General features: G+C 41.2%; 1 protein-coding gene across 18 annotated transcripts in view; it reads right to left on the bottom strand.

Annotated features, from left to right (window-relative positions):
* MYCBP2 (MYC binding protein 2) overlaps positions 1-17,034 on the bottom strand; it is a 139,040-nt gene that overhangs the window by 1,479 nt on the left and 120,527 nt on the right. For all 18 annotated transcript variants that reach the window (XM_060686538.2, XM_060686545.2, XM_087895506.1 and 15 more), the window contains 14 exons: positions 16,036-16,116; positions 14,057-14,323; positions 13,681-13,964; positions 12,529-12,625; positions 12,255-12,374; positions 11,123-11,224; positions 10,312-10,440; positions 8,546-8,678; positions 7,242-7,345; positions 4,990-5,181; positions 2,595-2,702; positions 1,860-2,069; positions 778-885; positions 415-580 (listed from right to left, as the gene is read on the bottom strand). In XM_060686538.2, coding sequence (XP_060542521.2) covers positions 415-580; positions 778-885; positions 1,860-2,069; positions 2,595-2,702; positions 4,990-5,181; positions 7,242-7,345; positions 8,546-8,678; positions 10,312-10,440; positions 11,123-11,224; positions 12,255-12,374; positions 12,529-12,625; positions 13,681-13,964; positions 14,057-14,323; positions 16,036-16,116 — 2,101 coding nt within the window. The remainder of the gene's footprint in view (positions 1-414; positions 581-777; positions 886-1,859; positions 2,070-2,594; positions 2,703-4,989; positions 5,182-7,241; positions 7,346-8,545; positions 8,679-10,311; positions 10,441-11,122; positions 11,225-12,254; positions 12,375-12,528; positions 12,626-13,680; positions 13,965-14,056; positions 14,324-16,035; positions 16,117-17,034) is intronic.

Genomic DNA, 17,034 nt, shown 5'->3' with positions numbered 1-17,034 from the left:
TTATTGTCTGCAAGTTTTATTTAACTCCTGGCTGACTGTTTGTGTGCGTGTGTGAGACGGGGACAGAACACTAACTATATATATGTTTGCTGGGATTTAATCACATTTCTCCCAAATTCTGCATAGCCTGGTGTACTTATACCACGCAGACTACAAAACGGGCCCTCTAATGCCATGGAACAACTAGACAACTGCAACTGACTTTGTTTCATAAGCCTATTAATATTTTTTCTTCTCACAATGAATGAACTTTCACATGTCCTAACTGATCTACCATGAAATTCTTGGGCAACATTAAGTTCCTTTTGAAGCTTCTAAATCTTCATCTGGAAGACCACCACTGTAACTGAAAGTGATCAAAGACAACTTACCAACTACCCAGAAATATAATTCAATGGCACTTTAAAACATTACCTGCAGGGCAATGAGGAAGCTCCTCTTTTGGAATACTTGTCATTCTCTGGAAATCATCGTGACAAGCGTTGCAAAAATGGGTGGTCCCGAAGCAAAAGAAAACAGCCACCGAACAACAGTAGCGGCATTTGTACTCTAGAAAATCTGTACCATGTTTGGGACACATCTGGGGGGGGGGAGGAAAAAAAAAAGCACAGCTTAAGCTGGAGAGAATGAACAGTGACACTGATTTAAGATCTATGAAGATGCATGCAATGCTGGCTGGGGAATTCTGGGAGTTGAAGTCCACAAGTTGCCAAAGTTGGGAGACCCCTGACCTATTGGACAAGTCCCCAAAATGGCAGAAGGAAAATGCTTCACTACCTGAGCTCTTGATACATCAGAACAGGCGCCGCAAATGAGTTCCCGGGGGTCGTAATCATCTCCTTGTCCAGCTTCAGCATCACAACGGGCTTCTCCACCAAAGTAAGCCTGGAGGAAGAAAAACCAAGAAGAAATGCTGAGCGCCATCACACCAACTTCCAGAAACATCAGTGAAACAGTAACAGGCCTCCTGTGATGTCTTAATTACATCGTTTTGTGTTTCTAGCTTTTCTCCGCTTTAGGGAAGAAAAGCAAAGCAAGGGCAGTATGAATGAAGGGCTTTCATTAGGATCTGATACGAAAACATTTTTTTGTTTCAAAACTCTGTTTTTAAGGATCTCTTATGAAATTGGGCCAGTAATGAACTATAAAGATGTCATGCTTTTGAAGCAAATACTTTCATATTGGTAGTAATGGAAAGTTATACCTATTACATGTGAAATGTGAATCAAATAATAGAAAGGGCATTAGGATGTATCCATTTGAAAAAATGTCCTCCAAGTATGTGTGATTCTGTGGCAGCAAAGCCTCTGGGAGTAACTGGATGAACCACCTTAAAGTCTGCTAAAAGAGGGCCTTGGGTGGGCTAAGCTACTAGGGCTGCTGAAAACATCTGGAGAAAAGCAAAGCAAAAGGCCTTAGGAACTGAAAAGATATTGAATAAAGGAAGAGGTTAAGAAAGGCCATTTTTAACACAATGCAAGAAAATTTAGAAAAGAAAAAGGAAAGAAAAAAGAGGTTCTTGAAAACAAGAGTTTGTAAACTGAAAGTTGAGAAATAAGTCACCCCACTTTGGTGCTAAATTGAATGTCACTACTAAAACACTAACAGTTCAATTCTCCTTCAATTTTTGTGAGATAGCTGGATTGAAAAAATACATTTGGTATAAAAATACAATAACACAATTGTGATTTTTTAAAAATATACTTATGGTCAAGAATAATTTGCTTGGATAGAGAGCCATCATAGTGTTATCATCTAAAAATATATGGCTCAGTAAATAGTCATGAAATGGCATGTTTCTATTTATCAATCATGCTGAAACACACATCTCATGTCCACCATCTGAACCAGGATCATACCTTCTTGCATTTGTAGCAAACATAATATGCGTATCTGTTCATGGCAAAGCCAGCAGGGTCATTATAAAATCGAACTCCGGGTGTCGTGATGGCTTCACTCTTGTGCAGCCCTTCATATTCCAGCCTCATTAGGGCTTTCCTCTTCACATCCTCATAAAGTTCCTTGATTGGATCAAGTAAGTCCTTTAATACCGCATGGTTTATTTTGTTCTTTGGGGTAAAAAGAAAGAAGCAGTAAGCCACAAATCAGAGTTTACTGAGCAAAAAAAAAAAAAAAAAAAGGAAAGACAACACAGGCCAAAGCAATTAGGGCCGGAATTTTGGTTGTCATCAATTGTGGCACTCATGTAATAGGACCCAATTATGACCATTGTTAAGCAAACCACATGGTCTTTGGTGCAAACTCCCTAATGGGCATTCTCCCCCTAGAAACTGGCAAAAAATGTCACAAATTGCAGTCACGTGACTATGGGACATGCAACCAATCATAAATATGAGCCAGTTGCCAAACATCCAAAATATGGAATACAAGTAAAGTAAATATTTTAGTTAAACATAAGGAAAACATTTGGAGGTAATTGATCACTATTGAAAACCAATGGAAAACATGCAATTTTCCTCTTCCAAAACTCAGACTTCTAATTCATTATCAATCGATAATCAATGATGACAGAAGTGATTCCTTTAATGTAAATTATGGGATGCATAAAAGAAACTCTTGGCTCTGTAACTTACCTTGCAAATGGGGCAGGACATGAACCCAAAAGTAATGCGGGGGCCAAGCCATCGGTTTTCTAGAACCCGGCAGCAGCATTGCAGGTGGAATATATGGCTACAGTCCAGCTGCAGAAAGTAAGAAGTATGAATAAATTTGTACTGATATTTCTTGATAGATCCACCAAAGCTCAACATTCCCTTAACTTTTCCTAACTGCAAGGTTTTTCACAACTGTCTGGTCTCTAACAGCTATGATTTGTTGAAATATCAAAGGGGTCTGATTTCCACGTTACATCAACCCTGATTTGGAATTCATGATAACAGGTTTAGTGTCATATCAGACCCCAATTATTTGAGTCCCCTGAAATAACCATCCTGAACCAGCATGTTGGACAATTTAAGCACAGTGAACTTGAGCTTGTGATAAGAAAAGTGGTATGAGTAGAATCGGGGAAAAAAGGAAAATGAGGTGCTTGTGTGCTCTGGCACACTCCTCAGTAGTTCACTACAAATGCTATGTTTAACCAAGGTGGATGCTAATCGTTATTTTTGACTTTAATCCGGTAAAACCATATTTTGTCTAAAATCTGGTCCTTGAAGAGGTACACGGTGCAGTCCCTATAGGTACTTTTCTCACTTCCCAATGAAAGTGGTAGTTCCCTTAATCCCACTTCAAGCTTTATTTTCATATTGCTTTTTTACACCTAATTCAGGTTTAAAACCAGAGGTGAAATCTAAAATTTGTTACTACCGGTTCTGTGGGCGTGGCTTGGTGGTGGTGGGGTAATGAGACTGGGTAAGCGTGGCCAACTTTTTTTTTTACTTTTAAAAGCATTTTTTTTCTACAACCTTAAGAGGTTGCAGAAAAAAATGCTTTTAGGAGCCTCTGATGATCAGGCAAGTCAGCTGGGATCGCCAGAGGCTTTTAAAGGCATTTCTTTTTCCTAAACTTCTTCGGCCGAAGAGGTTGCAGAAAAAAATGCTTTGAAAAGCCTCTGACGATCCCAGCTGAGCCATGCAATCATCAGAGGCTTTTTTTTTTTTTTTTACTTTTAAAAGTATTTTTTCGGCTGAAGAGGTTGTAGAAAAAATGCTTTTAAAAGTAAAAAAAAACAGCCTCTGATGATCGCGTGGCTCAGCTGGGCATGAGGGGGGTGGGCGCAGGGATTTTTCCTACCAGTTCTCTGAACCACCTGCCGCCATCGCTACCGGATCGGGCAATCCGGTCCAAACCGGGAGCATTTCACCCCTGATTAAAATTATTGAAGTGGAATATTGAAATATGATGGGGAAAAAATCAGGAGACCAGGTTAACATGATCCTGGAGGGAAAAGCAATGGACCCTATTAAACCAGGCTTGGAAGCTGATCAGCACAGTGGTGCGTGTATCGCCTCTGATTTAATGGAACTTGGCTTGAGCTGCTGCACCATGTCTGCAGTTGGCAGTGGCTTCACCACCCTTAGAGTGAATCAAGAGGATAAATCAATGCCCTCCCACCCTCGTAGTGAATCAAGAGAGGGCTTGGCCGGAGGATCAGAGGAAAACTGCCTTCTCCTTTCCATCAAATCCGTTCAGGTGGTCCCTGCTAGGCAGAGCTTAGCTGTAATTTATGGTCAGTCTTCAATGGATTTCTGCTCACAAAAACCAGTTTAGCAATGGTTTGTCTTATTTTTGGTTTGGTTTTTTTCCCCTAGCAGGTAACTTCCTAGCTCTGATGGCTGAGCACCAATTTGGCACATTTGACCCAAAGCTAGTGATATTTGTCTCTCAATTTCTTCTCCTCTCGTCATTTTCCAACCCCAGATGCCTCTGGAGGAGGTGGCAATTCTTTCTTCCCTATAAGGAGCCCTGGGAAGGGACCTTCAAGTCCCAGCCAGGCCTGGGGTCCCTGGTACCTCCTGCAGAGTCCTGCCATGAAACCACTGGGTCCCCAAATGGTGGTTCCAGCATGTGATCCTCTCAGCCACCCAGGATAATTTTGGTTCTGAGAAGTGAACACATTTCTTTAGATTCCCATTAGCCTGTTTGCAAAGCTATTGCCTGCTTTCTGAGCAACGTGCTGCTGGTAATCAGCGCTCACATTTACATGATGTTTGGCAAACTCAGTTCTTGTCGAAAAGGTGATGTTGCAAAGTCATCGTATCCCCAGAGATCCTCAGTTCTAATTTAAGGTCCCTTGGCACTTATTTTAAATGTTTTAAATGCTTATTCTTCATGCCAAACAGAATATTCATTTTAAATACTGAACATCACTCGTGCCAGAGTCTAGTTAAACCACATTAAGGCAGCCAATAGTTCTGATACATAGAAGCATATGAATGTCATCAATACTACCAGAAGAAATAAGAAAGATGAACCTCTCAGCCCAGACTTGCTGGGACTCGGGGGTTGGTGTTTAAGAGACCAGCCCACCTGAATTGCGGGCGCTGCTGAAAGTGCTTCCGTGAAGCAAATCATGCACATGTCGTCGGCGTCTTGCTTCAGGATGGTGGGGGTGCTCTTGTCGCAGCCATGCAGGCAGGGCAAGCACAGGTCCTCATTCCTGACTCCTCCGCAAGGATGGCCACAAGGGTGGGTTTTGCTGCAGGCGAGTTTAGCATATTCCTAGGAAAGGATCAGCACCGACTCCATCAATGCAAAGATCAGGTCGATTCAAAACCAGAATGCATGAACATCAGCTGGCAGTCAAACGCCACGATCCCAAATCCCTAATCTCTACGCACACTGACCCCAAACAGCATCCATTTGATTGGAGCAATACCAGAATCATCGGCCACGCTATCAAAACCCACCATGCTCGTCAGTTCATCGAAGCCTGGCGCTCCACAAGCGATTCCATCAACAGACACATGGACCTACAAGCAGCCTATGAACCCCTCAGAATTCAAATCCACCACACCACCAACCAGAGATACCACCGACCCTCAACCAACCCACACAACCCCCTCAACCAGAACTTCACCTCCAGTGACCCTCACTTGACATGACCTTCCCCATCACGAGATCCATTACACAACCCTCACTTGACCCATCACAAGACTTACTGACCACACAAAGCCTTTGTAAGCAGAGGAACACAGATACAGACATCCCCTAAACTCCACTGAAGATGTTACCCAGCCTAGTAATGAAACATTCGGAAACCAACCCACAAGCTTGGAGAATGAACCTCCACCCTCATCCTCCACCTGAGCTATAGCTATTTGCCACCATCACAATCCATTAATATTCTTTCCAGAGAAAAACGATGGATTTCAAATTAAAGGGTTTTAATGTGGAGAAAGAAAGGGGGGGGGATTGATTAAGATTAGAGATTAGGGCGAATGGTAATATTGGTCATATACCAGAAGAAACAAGGAAAATAAAATAAAAACTAGACAGAAAGAATAGTATGGCAAAAAGTGAAATATACAAATTGTGTTGGAGATAACTAAAAGCTGTACAAATCTGTGACTCGGCCAATACTCTGTTCAGAAAAAATGCATTGTTTGTTTGCTTGTTTGTATAAAAAAAAAAAAAAACTTTTACAAAAAGAAAATATTCTTTGCAGAGGAGCAAAAAAAAAAAAAAGTGTGGAAATCTTGGAATGAACGTCATGGGCAGAAATAGTAGAACTGTTTTCTGGCTACTGAAGTGCTCACTGAGGAGCACTCCCTCAGTCAGAAACAAGTATTTTGAACAGGAAAGGGAGTGTGCATCTAACAGCTTCATCGGATGACAAGACAGAAGCAGCCACCTATGTATAATAAAACTGTGAGGGGAAGGTCTGCAAAATCTAAATTTACATCGTTTGTAGGTAAAGGTTTCTCTGTCCAGTTGTGTCCAAATCTAGGGGGCAGTGCTCAACTCTATTTCTTGGCTGAGGGAGCCAGTATTGTCTGTAGACAATTTCCATGGTCATCTGGCCATCATGGCTGTTTGCTAAAGGAACACAGAAGCTGTTACCTTCCCACCAAAGTGGTATCTATTTATCTACTCACATTTGCATGCTTTTGAACTGCTAGATGAGCAGGAGCTAGGGCAAGGGACAGGAGCTAACCCTGTTGAAGGGCGCTCAGGTTTCAAACCCAGACTGTTCTGGGTTCCGGTTGACGTCGCGGGAACTCAGATAGTTTGACATGAAGTTCCAGCTGAAAAGCTCAGCATCTTTAACCGCTGAGCCATCGTGCCCCTGACATCATTTGCAGAATTACATAAACAGGCAATACAATCTCTATTTTCAGCAGACATTAGTTCACGGAATGAGAACAACCTTTGTCCATTGTACCCAAAGCTGCTTAAGCTGATGTCTGTTAAACGAATAGTTCCCTACACATTTCTCTCACTTCCCGATAACTAAATTTTGGGCTCAATTGTGGTCATAAATCTGAATACGCATAAGGAAGCATCTTTCTTCTTTGAATTGGCATTTGAATGGGCAGGAGGATGAAGAGCAGCATGAGTGCCGAGGGGTCTTGCCTGCTTTGGTTATCTTTGGCTAATATCTATAGGGGAACCCTCAGAGGACAGCTGTCCTGCCCTGGCCCTGCTCTGCCCATTCCTTCACTCAGAACTGGCCCAGCTAAGCTATCCTCCTAGAGATGCCACTCAGGAGTGACATTCTTGAGTTCCAAGTAGTTCGTATCAGACATTCTCAGCCTTGCTCAGAGTTTGGGTGTACAGACCTGGCAATCGGCATCTGAACAGACACTGCCGACAGCCGATAATTCTGTTCCATTTCGGCAGCCACAGAAACGACATACTTCGCAGCTGCTTGTGGTGGGTTTGCCTAGATCCAAACCAGAAAGGAAAGAAAAAAGATACTTTCATATTATCAATCAGGCAAATATTCTACCATTCTACCATGAGCAAAGGATCTACCCAACAGCCATGGCTTTGCAGTACCAAGACAAGACAGGCCCTGGAAAACTGAAGCATCTAGCAGATTTATTTATTTTTTTTGCTTGGCCTAATGGCGGCAGCTTTACGGGGTTTTTGGTACAGACACAGATCTACTTGCCAGGTCCTCTGGAACCAGAGGTGTCAGAGACAAATCCTGAAAAGGTCTGTGCATCAAACAGGACTCCCTGGGAAAATCCTGCAAGAAGGGAATTTACACACTGTACTTTTGTGATTTACTTTTAATACATACAGCACATGAGGCACTGGGCAAAGTCATCCATCAGGCATCATTTCTGCACCGATGTAGTATAATTATTATTTGAACTTGTATGCCACCCAATTCTCAATGACTCTGGGAAACTCACAACAATCAAAGAATCCAATCAGTAAAACAATGATTTTAAAAAATGACAGACACGATGAAGCCAGAGTGCTACTCTCGCTTGCTAAAGGCCTGGGTGAAGAGCCAGGTCTCAATAGCTCTGCTAAAAAACAGTGGGAACAGATCTTGAGGGTCAGGTGCTGTTATAGAGAATGAGCACTTTCAGGGTGCCAAGAGAGGACATGGTTTAACTGAAAGACCTGAGAGTGTGTCAACCCCGCAGGATTGAATCTACCAGGCAGAGGTTAGGAGAGACAAGTTAGGGGAGAAAGAGAAGCTACAAACTAGATTCCAATCTTAGTCAAGATCATGATGTATGTGCAAAGACCCATTTTGACCAGCGTGCCTGAACCAAAGTGGTTTTTCTCCAACCATGCTTATGTTATTCTATGCACGTCAGGATTTCCATCTAGAGACTTTTGCAAGCCAATATACTGTTTCCTCCATCTCCAGAACTAAGAGATGGAAATCATCAGATATCTCACTGAGCTGGGTGCTCAAAATACTTATACATAAACACATATGAAGGAAGGAAGGAAGGAAGGAAGGAAGGAAGGAAGGAAGGAAGGAAGGAAGGAAGGAAGGAAGGAATGATTGAGCGAACATTGTATGAGACACACTGGATGTATTTTACATGCTGGATGTATTTTACACTGCCACCATTCAAGTGATAAAAATAAAATTTTAATTAAAAACAAATCTTACCTGTATGTTCTCTGAATTCCACCATAGCCTTCATGGTTTTAGAATCGGCTAGTGCCATCAACCAGAAGAGTTTAGTCCTACCACAGCCTTCATGAAGATCCACCTTGATAGCTTCTTCTTCTTCTTTGAACACCTGTTGGGTTTATCAAACACATATTAAGATTTGTAACTAGGGAACCTAGATGATAAAAATACACATTTAATATCTGTCTGTCTGTCTGTCCGTCCACCCATCCATCTTTTGAACCATCCATCTCCCTCAGAAAGGGACTCCCTGGACTTTTGAAATATGGATTTTGTATGTTTGAGTTATTTCTCCCTCTTATTTGACTTTTGTTAAGTTGTCCCACTGAATTATGACTCTGGGTGGCAAAAAACAAAGGAAAATATGGCCACAATCAACAAAATAATCAACAAAATAACAGAGCAATACTGCATATTCAGAAGATGAAGCCCTGCTATCAATCACTTCAAGTCATCTTGATATTGGTTTTTTTGGGGGGGTTTTTGGTTTTAAACTGCCTCGCAAATTTGGTTTTAACTGCCTCGCAAAATACGGGGCCAAGCATGCATCTGGGCGAAGTGTGTGTAACACATGAAGTCTATGACAGAGACGGTCTCATGCTTGGGTGACCCCATGTACCTCTAGGCTATGGTGATGCCCAGGAAAGCCCTTTTTGGATGGTTGGAACTGCCTGACACAACCTGACTCTGGGAGGCTATTAAAGGAGATGCAATTATCTAGATTGCGAGCAATTAGACTGGGAGACATTGCAGCAACCTATTCAGCACTGGTGGCATTAACCTACCAGCAGCAGCCGAGCCACCCCATTCTGGACCCCTTGCAATTTCTGAGTTGTCTTCAAAGGCAAACTCACAAAGTAATCTAAGCAAGCAGTGATCAGGACATGAGTCACGAGATTATCGTAGTCAAAAGTAGGACTGTAACTGGTGCATCAGCTGTGATTGGGAGCTGCCCAGAGTTACATGGGTGGCTATGTAAAAGTTTAAAGTGAAATAAAATTTATTTATATCCCACCTTTAGTATTTTACAAATGACTCAAGGCAGTGAATATATCCAACACACTTTCCTTCTCATTTTTCCCACAACAACAACAACAACCCTGTAAGGTGAGTTGGGCTGAAGGAAAGTGGCTGACCCAAAGTCACCAAGCTGGCTTTCATGGCTAAGGCAGGACTTGAACTCAGAGTCTCCCGCTTTCTAGCCTGATGCTTTAATCACTGGACCAAACCGGCAACAAAAAAAAAAAAAGATAAATAAAATAAAAAATAATATAAATATAAAATATAAAATTAAGTAAAGTAATAAAATATAAAGTAATGAAATCAACTATAAAATAAAAAAGTAAAATGAAATAAAATAATAAAAAATAAAAAATAAAATAAAATATAAATAAAATAAAGTAATAAAATAAAATAAAAAATAAAATAAAAAAATAAAATAAAATAAAAACAAAATGTTAATTATGCAATTCCATTTCATAGGGTTTAATTCAACCTCTGTTCTCCATCCAAGCCATGATCCTGGGTTCAGGATTCCCTGCATATCTGGGGTGATGACATATAACCCCTGATTGACAAATGCAAATCCCTACTATCAACCTACCCTAACCTTTTCTCATGTGACCAGGTCTAGGAGATGACTAATTGTGAACTTGGATGCCATCTTAAAAAAACAAACAGGAATTTTAAATATGATTCTCCCCCCCACCCCTGAGAATTGGGAAGCGTGAGTCATACGTCACCTGTCGCTGATGTGACTTTGTTCGTCGATGGAGATGGAGGAATCGATCACAGTCTGTGCAGAGGTTCCCACAGACGTTGCATAAGATAATGGCCGCAGTTTCTCCATCATCATGGTTATCGCACATTGGCTGAAAGATTTTTTAAAAAGGTCAATGGAAGGTTAATGAAGTCTTAGAGTTGACCTTTTTTCTAAGCACAATGCAGTAAATGGTTCGTAGTTGCATCCTTCTAGGATTTTCTTCTCCATTTCCTGAGAAACTGGCACCTTGAGAAGGACTTTTCATGTCAGAATTGTGGGAAAGGTTGAGAACTTTGGAAACTCTGGTAGGAATATTCATCCCTCACTTATCGGTGATGGAAAACACGTGATAAATATTTAAATAAGAAACAAAGATTTTGAGCATTTTACATTTCTCCTTCCCAACCTTTATGAGCTGTTGATATAAACTACAAACAAACTCATTTCCTATCTGTGGATTGTTTTTTAGTTGGCATTCCTCCCATTTCTTTCTCAGCCTTCTACACCTCCAGCTGCTCCCCTGGTGTCCCACCTAAGAGCTAACCAGGTCCAACTCTAACTCAAGCTTGGGAAGATTCTCAGTTAGTGGGCTCAAGCTAATAGGTACCTGTGCTTTTCAAAGCACAAGATGCATTTATATTCTGAAATGTAACATGGAAGCACAGAATACATGTTCCAGTATCCAGTAACATCCATCTCAATGTATCTCAAAAGATGGTGGGGATTAAATCCGAAAGATACCCAGTGAGCAGCAAACAGCAGCAACTGCTTTCTTTTCACCCATTCCTCACCATCTGTTTCTGTTGTCCATCTTTGCCCATCCATCTTCCAGAAGAGAGGCGGTCAACGTGATCTTGGTCAAGGACACAGAGAGAGGCCAAGGCCAGCCACAGCTGCAAGTAGGAGGACAGGCTCGTTCAGCAAAATCAGGGCGTTAGCAAGACACGGAGCAATTGCTTATTTGTCTATTTGCTGGGGCTTGGGTGTAGATCTTGGTGGTTTATAGTCTTATTAATAATATTATTTTATATTATAAAATTAATAGCAATAGCACTTAAGACATATATCTATCTACCCATCCATCTCTCTCTCTCTCTCTTTCCCGTGTAAGATTGAGAATATATCTTTATCTATATCTATATCTATATCTATATCTATATCTATATATCTATATATTTATTCCTTTTAATTCATAGGTATAAATGTGTGATATTTTTGTAATCAGGGTTTTTCCTATGTTGATAAAAGATGTTAAATGGCCATAGTGGGATGAAATCTCCAATTATCACTTTCAGGCCTGTCAGACATTTTATGTTGTTTATTCTGAGACTTATGGGAGACTGGGATAGCACTATTTCGGTTTTTTTGAACCTCTTCAGCCAGACACACCCATATTTTATCCCACCATGGCCATTTAACATCTTTTATCAACATAGGAAAAACCCTGATTACAAAAATATCACATATCTATATATCTATCTCTATCTCTATCTATCTATCTATCTATCTATCTATCTATCTATCTATCTATCTATCTATCTATCTATCTATCTATCTATAACTGCTTCATAGCGCTTTATAGCTCTAAGTGGTTAACAGATAGTACTTAGGAAATACACACACACACACACACACACACACATCACTTGAGTGCTTTACAGCCTACTCTAAGCGGTTTACAGAGTCAGCCTATTGCCCCCAACAATCATCTGAGACCTCATTTTACCGACCATGGAAGGACAGAAGGCTGAGTCAACCTTAAGCCAGTGAGAATCGAACTGCTGGCAGTCGGCAGACTCAGCCTGCCATACTGCATTCCAACCACTGCGCCATCACTGCTCTTTATTTAATAAGAAGCATTATTAGTAAAGGACCAAACTGACAAGACACCGCCAGAGATAACAGGTAAGCCAACTTTCTTACACGAGTTGTGGCAATGCAGCGCACAGGGGATCTGAATTCTTCTTCCATTTTGGTCAAAGCAATGATTGTTTCAGCAATGGCATTTTTCGTCACACGGGACCAAGCCTCAGACAAGTGACCCTGCACAAGGGAAGGAGTTTAGGTCATGAGTATGAATGTAACGTTTCAGGCAAAGAGGGGGAAAAACAACAATCCCTAAAGTCTAGTTGAACAAGACTGCTTTGTGTGTGAATGACAGAGGCAGAAGAGGTATACGAAGATAATGAAAGCTTACAGCTGCCATGTCTTTTATGAGCTTAATAATGATCTCTGAAATCTGCGTTGGAGTTGAGCCCTTCATCCACCAATGGCTTTCACCTCGTCTGAGGTAACTGAAGAAAGGAAAACAAAAAATTGAAATTTTTTTTGTTTGTAATTTTATTTATGGTTCCCCCTCTCCCCTCCTTTCAACATATTTAGGGAACAGTACATTGTCTGTATCAATTTGCTCTATACAAAATACTGGTAACAATAGTATTGTTAGATATACATAATGATAGTCTTTTTTTCCCCTGCTTCTAAGATTTACATATAGTGGCCAAAATTGTGGAAACCTTTTGGGAAAAGTGTATTTTCTAAAACTAGCTAATAACACCACTTTCTTTGGGAGTAGTACCATAAAATTATACATCAATGGAAAGATAATTTAATCAAGAATGTAATGCAATAACTTTTATGAAGGATTTGCTATTAGAATAGCAGTTACAGTATAAAGAAGAAAAGTGAAACATGTAGAAAAAACGAGATATACAAAAATTATCACCGTGTCAGTTAATACTTAGCTGGGTAACCTTTAGCATGAATACGGCCTTACAACGTTCACTTCCCAAGGAGTGAACCAAGCCTTTTAGTTCTGCAGCTGTTCTAATGTGAAACCAAGATTGAAGGATGGCTTCTATTAACTGGGTTTTATTGCTGGGTCTGTTTCTGACTAACAAGTTTCTTTAGTCGGTTCCATAGATTTTCAATTGGGTTAAGGTCTGGGCTATTCCCAGGCCATTCCAGCAGTGGAATATGATTATCTTGAAACTCCAAAAAAAGTGGTGTTATTAGCCATCAAACCTCAAAAATAAACTTTTCCCAAAAGGTTTCTACAATTTTGGCCACTACTGTACATTGTAATTATAACGTATTATATCTTATAGCAGTATACTTGGTAGTGTTTTCCCAATTTCTACTTTCTGCCTCTTATTTCTAACCCCTAAATACAACAATTCCCATATTAAAAAGTATTGAAAGAATTGACAGCACTTTTGGAGCAACTTCCAGGAACACCATCTCAAAGGGGAGGCGGCACAAATCTTACAACACACAAAAAAAAAAAGAAAAAAGTCCCGAGGACTATAGGAAACTGAGTCAAGACAACAGCTGCGTAACTGTTACTAACCTGGAATTGAAAATCATTGGCAAAGTGACAGTAGTAACGCCTTTGCCGGCTGCCGTGCCAGCCGTGCCCGTTATGGTGGTGCCTTTGGCCTTGAGCTGAACGGTGAGTGCTTTGGCAATGCAGCCCAAGAACATGTCCAAAATGCCCAGCTTGTTCCAGTCTCCCTTCTCCGTGGAGTGAATGATATCACTGATATCAGCTGGAGGCAGGGCTTTGACCCCTATGACGCTGGCCAAGCGGTTGGGAGTGACTTCGGGCAGGACCCGTCTCAGTAAGGAGGTGACCTGAAAGGACCAACCAAAGAAGTTAGCCGACCCTGGTTGGGGGAGCCAATCATCTTGAGACCAGGAAAAAGGAGCCACCTTTCAATACCGACCTGCCTCTGTACTCTGGGAGAAGCCGTGTGGAGCAGGGAGAAGAGATCCTGCAGCAAGGTTAGCTGTTGAGCCAAGTACTGGCGCCCGACGTTGGAGCCGCTCAGGGCCAGCACCATGGACAGCAGCTCAAAGCAGTAGGCATCAGACGAAGCATCCTCATCATTGGGCTGGGAGTTGGCGTTCTCCTTGCTAGAAATGGCGTGCTCCCATTCCTCTCGGACCCGCGTGGCTTCCATGCGGATGGCTTGCACGATATGAGTGCAGACCTAATTACAAAGACAGGCATCGGGGGAAATTAAACTGTAGCTCGTCCCTGTCAGTTTAATCACCTAGACCAGCAGCCCCTAATCTTTTGGGCACCAGGGACCGGTTCCGTGGAGAGAGGTTTTTCTGCAGACCGGAGGCGGTGTGGTTTCACATGCTGCCTGCATCCCGTGGATTGGGGTTTTGCTTGTTTGCGTAGCCCGGTTTCTGGCATGCCATGGCCCAGTGCCGGTCTACAGCCCAGGGATTGGGGAGCCCTGACCTAGATTGCAGGTCTTTTCAATAACACTGACGTTTAATACAGACTCCATTTCTGTAGGCCCTAAAGACGTTTTTATTTCATCAAGCCGGCCTGGCCTGAATAGGTTTTAGGGTTTTTTTTTTAATTGTATTGCTAGGGGTTTTACATTGGGGCGGCCGTTTAATTTAATTTATTTTTAATTATTTTAACTTTTATATTGTATGTTATTTTAATTCTCGGCTGTTCACCGCCCTGAGTCCCTTCGGGGAGAAGGGCGGGATATAAATTTAATAAATAAATAAATAAATAAATAAAGTTCGAGGAAATACAAGGCTGAATTGAGGCTTAAGTCTACTTCACAGAATGCTTAAATGTATGCCCATAACTACAAGCGGTAAACCTGAAACCCTTAGGACAAATATAAATAGGACTAGCTCTTCTTGTAAGATGAATAATACACCTTGCTCAAATCATCCTCACAAAATGGATGGATTGCACGTCACTACGCAGGGAGTTGCTGCCAAGATAAAGCCATTCAAATGTTGTCCCGAATGTAGATAGATTGATTGTTATAGAAATGACTAGTTTATATTATTATGGAAAAGTAAAAAATTGAGGTTTAATGTTATTGTCTTATTCTACTGCACCAGAGGGAGTCAGAAGTCAATCTCTTTTTTTTTCTTTTCTACACGTCTCCCTTTCGCTCCCTTATTTTTCCTACTATTTACTTTTGTATTTTTGTATTTTATATTATAAGCTAATTAAAAAAAACCTGTAAACTTCAAATGTTGTCCCAAATGTGTTTTTTTCAAAACTGGACTTTCTTGGGTTTTTTTCCTTGAAAAAGATTTGCTTCTCATCCAAGAAGCTTCTTTGGTTCTAACTGAATGCTGGGAAATGGAAGGATTTATATTCTTTGGGGTCATCTGGTTATTGGAAAACAACAACAAGAAAGTCCTGCTGGGTTTTGGAAAAGCATCTTTGGGACCATGTGGACCTGGGATGATTCAAATGTTCTGCACACTGTATGAGAAGGTAGATTTTGTTCCTGCTTATCATATGGATTCTAACCTTCCCAATTCCTGTCCTAGATGCTTCTCAACGCACAAATACATACATGTACATTGTGTCTCCTGTTAAGTGAACATTTTGGGCATACCAGTCTACATTCTGTGCACATGACCACTTGCATGCTTACAGATGTTCACTGTGGAAATTAATGATTGGACAGATGGATCAATTTTAATCTCTGCATTGGAAATCAAGCACTTTATCTTCCCTTGCCTGTAGAGTTGTAAGTACATCATTTTATAGGTTTGGGGGCACTGACAAGCTCCTAACTGACAGGGTCCCCCCTCCTTTCCCCAGTGACTTGATTTCTTAGCATATGGAATCTTTTGTCCTTCATCTGCAGATCACATGCAGAAGGTAATGGAAGAAAACCAGCTTACAAAACGTTCTAGTTGAACAAACCTGCTTTTGCAAATTCGTGAGTTTACTCCTGCTAAATATGATTCCAACCATGTGTTCTTTCAGGTCTGCATCTGAAGTTGCCTTGAAAAGGAACACAATATTGTTTAGTATGATCATACATTTCAGGTTCTGACTAAAAAAATTAAGACAGTTTTGTTTTGGTTTCCAATGCAAGTTTTGGTATTAAGTGATGTAAAGCATCTAGCCCAGGGGTCGGCAACCTTAAACACTCAAAGAGCCATTTGGACCCCTTTCCCACAGAAAAGAAAACACCGGGAGCCACAAAACCCTTCCCATGCCTGACTATTTCCCGAGTGGCCACAAAACTAGCATCTGTATAGTTGAATTAAACATTCTGTTTTCTTCTGAAACTTTTCTTTTCTTGGATTTATCCGTGGTTGGCCTATCGGGTTTGAACAGCTCAATAAATTGCGTGCCGGCGGGTATTGCACATTGGCGGTTGTGACACATATTTTGAGTGACAGGGGCAGAGAGGGGTGAAAGAGCCACATGCGGCTCCAGAGCTGTGGGTTGCAGACTCCTGATCTAGCCAATGTAAATAAAATTAGGAGATAAACTTATTTTCAAAGAGAATATAAGCCTTAAATCTCCTAAGGCCTTTTCAAACACTTGATTTGCAGACAATACTGGTCTTCCAGCTGTAGTATGATGGATTCCTTACCCATAGGCAGGTGAGACCTGGTTGAATCTCACCTGGAGGTGAGATTTTTCCAAATTAAGAGAAAGTTTACGTAGTGGTTCCCCCTCCCCCCAGGAATCAGCAGAGAAACCAGAATATGGAAAGAATAATTTCTATCATGATTACCATTGGAATCTCATAACTTAAACCTTCCTAGATAAGAAGAGAGGTTGGTTGTGGGAGTCTGCTGCAGGAGACACACCCTGGTCCTTCCGATGATAGATTGGAAGCAAACACCCCTTAAGCAATGGTAGCCCAAATTTCCTAGAAAGCACTATATTGATTACTTTTAGAACTAT

This window comes from Pantherophis guttatus, chromosome 5, assembly GCF_059756535.1.
Source record: "Pantherophis guttatus breed Tessera chromosome 5, ASM5975653v1, whole genome shotgun sequence".
NCBI lineage: Eukaryota > Metazoa > Chordata > Lepidosauria > Squamata > Colubridae > Pantherophis > Pantherophis guttatus.
The sequence above is the reverse complement of the archived record's forward strand: the minus strand, read 5'-3'. Positions and strand labels throughout refer to the sequence as shown.